This window comes from Botryllus schlosseri, chromosome 12, assembly GCF_051294905.1.
Source record: "Botryllus schlosseri isolate E-star chromosome 12, Bs_hap1, whole genome shotgun sequence".
Taxonomy (NCBI): domain Eukaryota; kingdom Metazoa; phylum Chordata; class Ascidiacea; order Stolidobranchia; family Styelidae; genus Botryllus; species Botryllus schlosseri.
This window is the reverse complement of record NC_137247.1, coordinates 3359178-3371951: the sequence shown is the minus strand read 5'-3', so window position 1 is coordinate 3371951 and position 12774 is coordinate 3359178. Positions and strand designations below refer to the sequence as shown.

The following is a 12774-nucleotide window of genomic DNA, read 5'->3' as shown; positions in this document are numbered from 1 at the left end:
CCTACACACAAAATTTGGTTCAATTCCAGCCAGTCACCGCTTTGCTACAGGAGAAGAAAGTTTATATTTATTATATAAAAATAAATAATAAAAAATTTGAAAATTTTCTGTTCACCCCATGAAAGTGTTAAGCTGTCTATAGAAACGATGCTCACCAAATTTGGTTCAATTCTAACCAGTGGAAGCGGAGTTATTGCCGTCGAAAAATTTGGATTTGAATAAAATAGTATTTACGGTGGCCGATTCTTTGTTTATTTATTAAAGTTGTGCTCATCGTAAATACTATAGTGTTTTAAAACACCGTTTGTTTTAAATGCAACCCTAAGTACAATATTTGTTGAATGGCCTGGTCTCGAAAATACAATACAACTATCCTGAAGGTATAACGAAAGTGCGTTTTATGCGATCTGTGCCAATTACTGCAGTATAACGCAGTTGCAATTAATTTATATAGCAGTTTATATCGTAGTTTGATTGCGTTGTGTGCCTTTACGCACGTCTATGAAGCGAACAATTGATTTTCCGCTTAACTCGGCCAAAAAGTGAGCGGAACCAAAGTGTCGGAATTAAGCGAAGTCGAATGATTACCATTCTTATACCTATGCTGTGCTAATATCCCCGAACGGTGCCTTCACATTGAACGGGGGTAGTGAATTTTTTAACATATTTTCAATACGGTAACAAGCAGTTTACAGTTTCACTGTATCTTGGAAAAAGATACACTTCCAAAAGCTAGGGATCATTAATAATGCATCGGACATGTGTTTTACATCATAAATGCGTATGATAAAGAATGCCCAGTAGCTGACTAAGGCGGTAATTAAAGCGGGCGTTCGACGCTGGGATTGTTGGTTACCGAGTCAGCCAAACGGACGCCGAGTCTCAAAACCGGCAATAATACAAACCATCTGGTAATCGATTTGAAGGGAAAATTGAAATCTCCTGCCAGAGCTCTATTGCCTCTTCATTATATAAGGAGTTTATCTTGCGCGGCGAAGTCGCAAGTTTCCCTGTTGGCATTCCTGATATCGATTCATGCTCATTATATCTCCTGAATACGCGCCTAGTCGATATTCGTGTCTGCTGTCTGTGCATGTGAGCATGCAGTATTGTTTCAAGAGATTCTTGGAGGTACAGAGCTTCAATATACAATTGAATAGTATATTCGTATTGTAATGAACCATTTCATTTTACTAGTTCATTGCAATATGAATATATATATTCAATAGTATGGTCTCAGCACTGCTGGTGCGATTACGTAGGACGAATTTACAACTTTCAGCGGGTAATAGTGTCACTGATTGCGGCATGCACTGTTTAGGAATTCGGGTGTTTGATATATTATGACTATGTTAAGAATAGCAATATACAATTAAATAGTATTTGGTGATACGATTGTTGCTGTACAATTCAACTGGTCAGTCAGTCAGTCAGTTTTATTAATATTTTCATCATTTCAACACACCACAAAACTGCGATACAATGAAAGGATAGGAAGGTGTCGAAACAACTTAAAGTAGTCTTTAAGATCAGACGCCCACCTTGGCCTAGTCGAAGTAAAGAAGAGGCATGCACACTGAATGAAAAGTAATGCAGAGAATATAAGACGCAAGCGACAAAATGAGGCGGCATGTGGCGGAAGGCGAGGTCGATGTTAGGTCGTGGTCCGGTTAGTGGTTACTGACGATTGCCCCTGACGAGTGTCAGCCGAAAATATTCGGCTGTATTTCAATATGAATATATATTATTCAGTAATCACTGTGTAACGTGTTATCTTTTCGACGCAGGACATTTGGCGAATATGCAATGATTTACGTAAATTACGGTATTGTATGACATGAATGTTTGTCCGGAGTAAAATCGCATCGAGGTTACGCTGGAGCGATTGTAAAGATCTTCACACTGCGACGAATTTCTGCGAAGGCCCAGCTCATTGTTAAAGTTTATATATAGTTACATGCGAGTTTATCAACGATGGCGAAAGCATTTATAGGAGCGTTGTACATATCGACTTTGTTACAAATACGAGGTAAGAACTTTTTGTACTAAGCTGTTCTCGGCCCAAATACTGGCATGGAAGCGCACTGAGCAGTGCCTATACACTTTCCGTGATATTGTACTGCAGTTAGATGTCGGAGTATCGTGTTATTCGCTTACCTCTTCAATTACTGGCGTCGGCGTCTTCAACCTAATTCCCAAGCCTGCTGTGGTCATGTTTACTGGTCTAATTCTTATGCATTTCGGTGGATTCGAACAAATTCTGTGCAAGGCTTCTGCTAATTCGTCCACTTTCCCAGCGAATCATTCATCATGTAGGCTACTGTACTGTACAACTGTATAGTGCTGTTCACTACGCTACTTCATCCATTGCCAACGGAATTGCACATTAATGCACAAACTACTGGATTTACAAAATCTGCAACTAGAACTAGAACTACTCACTCTTTGAAATCTGCGACTGAACTGGAACTACTCACGTTTGAAAATCCTCAACTAAGACTATTCACTTTTTAAAATCCGCAACTAGAACTAGAACTACTTACTTTTTAAAATTCTCAACTAGAACTGCTGACTTTTCAAAATCTGCAACTAGAACTAGGCAGAATTACTCACTTTTCAAAAGCCGTGACTATGAGTAGAACTAGAACAACTGACTTTGTAAATATCCTAAACTAAAACTAGTACTACATCAACCCAAAAAATGTTAGTTAGTTGACCGTCAACTAACTAAATGGGTAGTTTGTGCAAGTCTGATTGCCGGGTTGATAATGCTCGATTTGATACCATTGTTTAGTCTTCTATTGTGGGGGTTTTCAAATTTTTTCCAACTGTTTACCTTTTCGATTTACTTGTATGTATGGCGTGCCGCTCGGAAAAAATGTGAATACAAAGTTTATGTACGACTGAGAGTTGAGCTACTGCGCCAATTACTAGATATAGAAACCTACGAACCCGATCGTTTGCTGATTTCACAGATCCGGATCGTTTCAGTTTTTGATAAAATGAAGTGGAAATCATATCATGGAAAAGGCCAGTTATCCTCACGAAAATGCATTTTCCTAATGTCCATCAATCACACATCTCGTCTCTAATGGAGTTGCATCCATTACTAGAATCGCAGGCTCAAATTAACCCTGAATCTAACAAACCGCCTAAGGTAAACATTAAACAACCACTGCAAATGAACTTATGGGATACGATATGACACGCAAAAATCAATTTCCATACCCTTAATAACGTTTCCTCATCATGTATTTGGACTTGCATATTCAAATTAGGCAGATATTCCGAGTGAAATCACAAAAATGAACTCCATATACGAGGTCGTAACAATGCTTGATCGGGGCCTACGATAACTTCGTTATCGTAGGCCTTGGCTTGATATATTTCCAGTTTCATATCCTATGGAAATTTGCCTATAATATAGGAACCTGGGTTTTTCTCTCTTGTTTTAGCGTCCACATCTTGGTTTTTCGAAATATCCCAGTTGGATCCCTGGTAATAAGCACGAAATACTGAACTGTTTTGGGCAAATATACTGCTGGTAACGACGTAATGACCGCTTGAAGCAATGGTTCGCAACCTTTTTCTCACCGCGTACCACATCGAAGTTCTATGATTTTGTTGCGCACCACCAAATTAACGAAAAACACAACTTTACTCAAAATGTAGGCCTATACAGGATTAGTAACATGGGCGGAATAGCAAATAACTTGGGCCGGAAATTTCGAAAGAAATTTTGCCCACAAACTAATTCACCTCCACCCCCAACACACGCTAGCAAGGCAATATTTTATATGATGGTTGCAATTGCTTCTTCTCCACAAGCTGATATAGGGTCTAGGAGGGGTGCAATATCAGTGTCAGTTTATTAAAAAATCTCCAGAATTTCAAAACACCACAAGACTGCGATAGAATGAAAAGATTGGAAGGTGTCGAAATGACTTGAAATAGTCTTTGAAATCAGACACCCACCTCTGGACCTAGACGATGTGAAGAAGCGTCATGCACATTTCACAAGCACATTCACACCATATGGAAAGAAATAAGGGACAACATAAAAGGAATATAGTGATGAAAATGAATGACGCATTGGCGATGGGCGAGCTTGATATGTCAGATTGTGGTCCGGCAATCCTGGGGGCTGCGGGAATTTCAGTAGAAATGGCTTGCATTTCTACTTGAATGTGGACAGTGGACTGGACAATGGACATGCTCGACAACTGTCGGATAGTCGGCGAGATGGTGTTCCACACTAGAGGTCCGGCATACTTGATAGAGCGATGCGTTTTCTTGTATTCCGTCCCGAGCATATGGTAGTATTTCGTAGAGGACACGCCTCTGTGAGAATTTGAATGTAAATGACCTTCATTTGAATACTTGACATCCGAACATTAACTCATTTGCAACACAGTCACCAACAACTCGATGAGTACCGGTACTGCGCGATCGATTGCGTTTGGCGTCTCTCAATGTTCCATCACTTTCCCAATCATCGCTGCTGTTGTCGCTGCATGAATGATTTATATTAATACGCGGCATGAATAATTCACAACGCCGCGACCAAGCATCAAGTTCGCGACTTGAGCTATAGCTGCTTTCCGCGAGTTAAACACGAGATCTACAACGGTAACGGTTTGGCAATCCATACTTGTTGTTAGTCAGTGATTTTCGAAGTGTGGGTCTTTGAAGTGCTGGATCCGGACCACAACCTTTATCTGGTTTAGTATCCGTAAGTAAAATATGCGGATAAGGTACTCACACCACAAGCGTCATTAAACCGACGTAAAAGGCCAAAAATTAGGAGTATCCACGAGTAGATTGTCCGGATTTGGCCGCGAGGTGGGAGAGTTAACCTTTGATATTGTTCGGCGAGACTGCTAGCGGATCTAAGAGAATTTCCCTATTCTGAATATGGACCTTGTGCTCAAAATAATTGAGCATCCATGGTATAATGTGTGTTGCCCTACTATTTGCGGAATTCCTTATAAAACGCGTTAATGGGCGCACTTTGCAATTTCGTAAGTACGGTAGTCCCATTCGATTAATTGCTTAAAATATACAATTCCTGTACGCCTCCATCAGATCTACCTCCTGAAACTACTCACACAGAATTAGTATCCTATAACTCTTCAAACTTTGAATTTCAGCTTATACTCGATGACAGTTTGACTTTCATTGGAAGCGTTTAACTGTTTATATTTCTGGTTCAACTTGACTACATGAGTATAAAGTTATAACGTTACTTCTACTTCTACTTGAGTTCCAACGCTTACCACTTTGACCACCTCTGGTCATGGGAATATTTTTTCCGGACATGGTTATACGGCTGCTCTATGAGTCAACGATCGTCACGGGAACATTTAAGCAAACGGTGTCATATATCTATCATTCGCACGTTAAGAACTTTCATAGAGGTAATAGCCAATAGGTATGGCATGACCAATGGTCAAAATTTCAAGAGACCAAAATATTCCCATACAAATTGAAGTCTAAACTTGTACAGGTTTTGAAATGACAGACGGTATTCAATTCGGAAACGATATCTCGCAAATGTAGATCAATATTTAACTTAATAATCGTAAACTGATCAACTTATTTTGATAGTAAGATAATCTGCTGATACTACGACTTCACTGCTGCGACTTTAGTACATAATCGTGTAACACGCTCCTCTTATTATCACGACAGCTTCGTAATACGTTTGCATTTTCGTATATTAATACGTTCGCCTCCATCATTCGACATTTCATCCATTGGCGACTAAGTACTTTTAAAATCTGTACTATTCTGATGATTACTCTTGGCTATAGTTTCAGCCGAAAATATTCTGGTTTACTTCAATATGAATGTATTATATTCAATTGTATATTGAAGTTCTGTGTCCCCAAGAGTATCCTCAAATAATATGGTTGATTACTATTCATGTTATGATGTCATAATTTTCGAGTCGGGATGGCTAATATCACCTTTAGGTATTGTAATTTGATTCGTTTTTTCTGTGGCATGATTGTTTTTCCCTGCATAGCATAAATAATATCGATTGAGAATTTTGAAGGACTTCTCCAAAACGAATCGAACTTGGTTCACCTGTTTCCCGGGTTCTTTTTGAGAACTGAATTGGCAGGTTATAAGATTTCGATTGAGTTATGAGAAATGATCAAAATTGAAATTCCTCCCGGAATTACGACTGAGAAACGACTTTATTTACTCATATGTAGCCTACGTACAGTCATACGAGACCACTGTTTTCCCAGATCGGAATTCATTTACTGGGCGTCTTGTAAAGACTTAATTAAATTAGTCGTCCGTCACAGGCCTTATTATAGTATCGGATGTGATGACGTCAGGGTTGAATGGTACTGCTACCTATTTTGCTGTGCCACAAAGGTAAAAAAAAAGACACGGGATCCAGAGTTAAATGATTACAAAAATTTCAGATTTTCCAAATTACATTATAATGATAATTATAGCTATTTCGTTTTTTTTCCAAATTAGACTAGAATTAGAATTATGGCTACACAGTTATTTACAAATTAGATTAGAATTATAACTACACAATTTTGTTCCGAGCTTGACTAGAATTAGAATTATAGCTAAACAGAATTTTACATATTAGATTGGAAGTAGAATTACAGCTACACAGTTTCCCCAACCTAAACTCGAACTAGAATTATAGCTTAACAGTTCTTGTACAAATTAGATTAGAATTAAAATTATAGCTACACAGCTTTTTCCAAATTATCCTAGAATTAGGATTATAATTAGAATTAGATCAGAAGTAGAATTATAGCTAAGCAGTTTTTTTCAAAGTAAACTAGAATTAGAATTATCTAACCGGAAACATTTTTTAAAAATAGACTGGAATTAGTATTAAAGCTAAACTGTAAACAGTTTTTCTTACAAATTAGATTAGAATTAATATCATAGCTGGACAGCTTTTTCCAAACTAGATTAGAATGAGAATTACTGCAATTCGCGAAATATTGAAAATTTAATCAAGTTCAATTCATTCAAGTAAGCAAGACACTGACAAATGTATGCACAACGAGCTGGATCGTTTCCCACTATACAATTCTCCTGTAACATTTTCAGGGGAACCAGAAACTATAGTAAAACCAAAATTGGAGCATACAAACATTTCACAAATTAGATTAGAATTGGATTATCGTCATTTCGCTCTAATTAGCTGAATTATACGACTAAAACTGAGGTGATAAATCTGAGGTTGTGGCAAGGATTACGTCAGTCTTTTATTGAATATCACAATTCATATGATCAGAATTCAGAGTGATTTTGTTTTCCAGGCGAAATGTATTGGAGGGATGGTAATCTCGGGAGAAGAGAACTACAATGCGATGGATTCCCGTTTGACATCGAATGCCCCGGTGGTGACGTCATAAAGGTATGATACGTTGCCAGACTGGGATACCTAAATAATTCTAGTTGTTTAATTACATAATTAGTGCGAAGTACCGGTAATTTATTTCTAATCTATTCTGTCGAATATTTTTATGCTCTAATTTTAATTCTATTCTAATGTCTGGCTTACCAGAAAATGATACAGAACTGCGTAGTCATAGTGCGACAAGAGTTTGCTGTATAGTGTACAGACACTTGTCATTGTCACCCTTATGAGTGGAATCTCTGATTCGATATGAAATTAACTTGGTCTTTGTTGTATTCCCTAATAATTCCTGATTTCGTTCTATTTTCAAGTTTTTGCCAATCCAGTAACTTTAATTCCAGTCTGATGTGAAAAAAATGTGGAAATAATATTCTAGTTCTAATATAATTTGCAAAAAATATTTTAAACAAAGTGTTTTAGAACACCATTTGTTTTAAACGCAATCCTAATCTTTATACTATGATTCGGTTTACACTCCTATCCCAAATCGCCAACCGGCAAATATCCTCGCATTGATCCCAAATGTAGCTCCAGACCCATCCATATTTGCCTCAGATTCTGTCAGCACACTACGGAAGACTGGACGAGAAGCACTGCGGCTCTTTCAGGGCAACGAATTTCACGACTTGCGACTTGGCAAACGCAAAGGAGATCGTGGCTAGCAGGTAGGCTACACACAGTGTTAGCCGAACAAACTACGGACTATAGCAGTTTTATTGTATCAACTGACAACCTTCTAACTTGATCACATCGTTACAAAAATATCCTGCTGCGGTTTCACCCTGCTTAGAGATAACCAACGTATAAGCCTTGCGTATTTTCCAGATGCAACAATCTAACGCAATGCATTTTCGACATCAACAGAAGCATATTTCCGGACCCGTGTCCCGGTGTCGGAAAGTATCTCGAAGTTATTTACGACTGCGTGAAATTTCGTAAGTCGACATTGAGTGAGGGAATTACACCAAACCAATTTGACTAGCAAAGTCAAGACTAGCCGGATTGATTGAATCTACCCTCTGCTGTGTAGCATTGTGGAACTTATGTATCGTACTAAAACTTCAGATCGCAAAAACTACTGGATTTTCAAAATGCGCACCTAGAACTAGAGCTATTCACTTTTCAAAATCTGCCACTAGAACTGCTTACTTTTCCAAATACGCAACTAGAACTAGAACTAGTCGCATTTCAAAATCTACAATTAGAATTAGCAGTTAGCTGATCGTCAATCAATTAGATTCGTAGTTTGTGAAAGTATGGTTCTGTAGTTATTTCATGATGATTCCCATTTCAATCCTACAATTGCCTAGTATATTCATATTGAAATAAATCCGAATATTTTAGGCTGACATTCGTCACTGGCGATCGTCAGCAACTAGTAGTGAATTATAAAGAACATTGCATATTAACAATCGTATCATAAAACGTCTCTGTTTCAGTGTTCAAATGTCCCGGGAGGCTATCTGGAGTCGGAAAGAAAGCCGCAAAACTCATAAACGCGTCGCCGCAAGTAGGCTCGTGGTCGCGCGACCCTGTTATGAATCCAGACCGCGTGTATTTCACGACCGCCAGCCGAGTGCTTCATGAATATTCCGATATCGACGATTTTATCGAGGGCATCCCTCTGAAAACCTACAACCTACCCTCGAAAGTGACCGCCGGAAATGCGGTTATCTACGACAGAAATCTGTACTACGTCAAGGTAAGGCGCTGGTGATGATATATGTGAGAATTGATTCTGTCAGTTATGAAACCGCAAAGTGCAGGTTTTGCTGGTTTTGTTTGGATAAGAAACAAACTGCATTTACTGCAGCACGCCGTGTACGACGTGACACAGCTGGGCGGCTAGAAAATTTTCAGCTTTATAGAAAACTGTACTGGGTGGAAGTCGGAAGATTTGACTTTCCATCATAAACACTATCGTGAATTTAGTGCAATATATCAAGCATACTAAAAAACTTCTAAGAGCCGGATTCGAACCAGCGATGGTGGGGCTACCAGAATTAACGCTACAGCTTTTTTCGAATGATATTTGAATTTGAATTATTGAAATCGCAAAAAGCTGGAAGCAGAATTAAATCGTGAATACGAAGGAAATACATCAAAAATAAAGTACAGTTCGTACTAAATCAGGTTCATTCACATAAAAATGAGAATGGCTTTGTCTGTGTACTGTATACAACAGTGTACACTATGCTTGGCTCGTTTCGAGCTATGCGGTTTTCCTGGCCAACCAGAAATTAGATTAGAATTAAAGTTAGATTACTGGCGTGTCGTTATTATTAGTGTAATTTTGAATTGATAAATTATATATTAATTTTATAAAATGCTTCCGTCAATCCCGTAAAATTGTTAACTTGTCTAAAATAACGATGGATAACAATTTTTGCTCAATTCCAACCGGTAGATGCGAAGTTATTGCGGTTGTAAATTTCGGATTTGGTGTTTGGATTTGTTTGTATCATTTGTGCAGACCACTGAACAATTTCGTGGGGTATGGACGGTAAACTTTGGAAAATTATAAATTCAAAATTTTTAAACTCTCAAAATTGGTGTTCAACGTTATATTAGCCAACCTAACAGTTTTATCAAATTGAAAAAAGGTATTTTTGAACAACTTTAATGTCAAGACCTTGGTAGATTCCACACGTTATTTAACGTCCACTCATTACTCATTACAATCTACAACCAGATACTCCAATGAAACATACAATCTTCATAACTCGATTCAGGACAAATCCAGGAATATCGTCCGGTACAGTCTGATTACCCGAAAGCGAACGAAAGAATACGCGGTTCCCGCCGGAGTACGCCCCAACGAAAATGGCAAAGTATCTCTTCACGTCGACGAGACCGGCCTATGGGTCACGTACGATAACAGCGACGGACGAATGGTGGTTATGAAGCTATCTAAAGATTCTCTGACGCCAGAGGTATTAGAAAGCGGTGTATTTGTTCAGTACTTGCTTATGAACTCGTGATCCAGCATTGTGTCTTCATTTGGTAACCGCCCACTAGCTGTATAAGACCCACTTGGCGAACTACAAAATTAGATTATGATTATAATCATAGCTACACAGTTTTTTTCCAAAGTCGATTATAACTAGAATTATGACTACACAGTCTTTTCCGAATAATTAGACTATGATTATAATTATAGCTACAGTTTATACAAAATTAGATTATAATTGAAATTGTAGCTACACATTTTTCCAAATTAGACTAAAACTAGCGTGATAACTATACCGTCCTTTTCAAAATTAGATTAGAATAACATTATAGCTGTACACATTTTTTTTTCAAAATTAGACTAGAACCAGAATTATAACTACACAGTTTTTGAAAATTAGATTAAAATTAGAATTACAGCTATACACGTTTTTTTCTAAATTAGATTAGAATTAGAATTATAGGTACACATCTCTTCCAAATTAGACTTGAACTACAATTATAACTGCACGTTTTTCCAAATTAGATTAGAATTAGAGTTATAGCTACACATTTATCCCAAATTAGACTGGAACTAGAATTATAACTGCTCAGCCTTGTCTAAATTAGATTAGAATTAGAATGCTAGCTACAGATTTTTTTCAAAATTAGATTGGAATTAGAATTAAAATTGTAGCTACACATTTTTCCCAATTAGATTATAGAATCAGAATTACCGAATTCGCGATGAAATGGACATTGAATTGAGTTCAGTTTATATCAGAACAGATTTCATTCTCATAAGCATGAGAATAGCAATTTTTTTCGAGTAGCTATATTTAGATGGCACGTGGACGGGCGGAACCATTGTTAAAAGGTTGAACTCCTAATTTAATCGCGTGGCCTGGCCATATTTGATCGTTACGGCTCGTACTCGATTGTGTCACTGGTTATATTCATTAGAAAACCACACTTCCAAGTTCCAATAGTTATCTCTTTCGTTTAAAATGTACTAGCGGAAACTCGATACGCAGGAAATTGTTACTTGCTATGAATTCAGCAGCAATAAATTATTTACTGGAATGAGTGAAGTGTCGTCAAATTGAAACAGTAAACCGATGGATCGCGAGCACTCCTACCCGCATAGCTAAGGAAATGGTCTTTGCACGCTGTACCTGTAACTCAAAACTAATGAGTGTAAATATATGGGGAATATAGTTCCGTCAACCTTTAGATATGGAGTAAATGACTGGGTATTTAGGCATTTTTGTATTTCATGGTATATACTTAAAAATTGATATATATTCCACATATTAAAATACTACTTCGAGCCGGATTCGAACCAACGAATCTATGTGCTACAGTCATATGAACTATCAACGGGGCGATGGACAGATTGTGACAATGAATCACAATCCTTGAACGCTACCGCGACTCATCCAATCCACACTTGGTCAACTGCATAATTGTAGCTGATTAATTACATTAATTAGAACTAAATGCCTGACATCCAAATCTGATCTAACTTGTAACAAGTTTCTTTGCTAGTGTGATTTCTGATGTGTTTTTTTTAAAATGCTACAGGAGAACTACATAGCCCAGCTGGACAACTGGAAAATTCTTAGATTTTCCAAATTAGATTAAGGTTAGAATTATAGCTACGCATTTTCTTCCAAATTATATTAGAATTACCGGCTTCGCAAAAGAAATACAACAAATATCAAGTTCACTTCATTTTAAATCAGAGTTCATTCCCGTAAACACGAGAACGGCAAATGTCTGTACACCGAGCTTGGCTCGTTTCGCACTATGCAGTTCGACTGCGGTGTTTTCAAGAAAACTAGATATTAAATTCGAATTACAATTAGAGTATAGAAACATTTCACAATTTAAATTAGCATTATTAGAGTACCGAGATTTCGCTGTAATTAGTATATTTAGACGACCATAATTTCAATTTGTCCTTGTTAGGATGAATGATCCTTCCCGCATGCAGTTATTAATCAATCAGTTTGTCTTGCTGAAAATATCACACGGATTCATGTCGTTACAGAATTCCTGGGTAACAAACCTGCCGCGATCTAAGAACCTTCACGCTTTCATCATATGCGGTACCTTCTACTCAGTCAGCCCCGCTACAGGCCTCGTGGATTACTCTTACGACACGAACGCTTTTCAAAACCGCGAGAAATCCGGACTAGGCCTGCGATTTTATCAAGAAAACAAGCTGCCTTTTCGAAGACGGCAGGCTCGGACGACAGCGTCCTTTCTGAGCTATAACGCGTCTGTGACGTCATACAACCCTCGCGACCGTCGTCTGTATTTATGGGACGCGGGCAAAGCGCAGGCGATCAGTTTTCAGTTGCGTTTCGAAGATTCGTCTGACGCTAAGCAGCGTGAGTTGTAGATCGATAGAATACTGTCTATCTTTAGTCCAT

At 38.0% G+C, this 12774-nt stretch overlaps 1 protein-coding gene across 4 annotated transcripts in view; it reads left to right on the top strand.

Moving 5' to 3' along the window:
* The first annotated feature begins 1461 nt into the window (after nt 1-1461).
* The window catches only part of LOC145451490 (adhesion G protein-coupled receptor L2-like), a 28628-nt gene continuing 17315 nt past the window's right edge, over nt 1462-12774 (top strand). The window contains exons 1-7 of one of the 4 annotated variants that reach the window (XM_080329703.1): nt 1462-2029; nt 7308-7405; nt 7964-8073; nt 8234-8343; nt 8848-9110; nt 10141-10341; nt 12390-12732. In XM_080329703.1, coding sequence (XP_080185829.1) covers nt 1975-2029; nt 7308-7405; nt 7964-8073; nt 8234-8343; nt 8848-9110; nt 10141-10341; nt 12390-12732 — 1180 coding nt within the window. In that variant the 5' untranslated portion in view covers nt 1462-1974. The remainder of the gene's footprint in view (nt 2030-7307; nt 7406-7963; nt 8074-8233; nt 8344-8847; nt 9111-10140; nt 10342-12389; nt 12733-12774) is intronic. The other 3 variants (XM_080329702.1, XM_080329705.1, XM_080329704.1) reach the window with 3 other exon arrangements.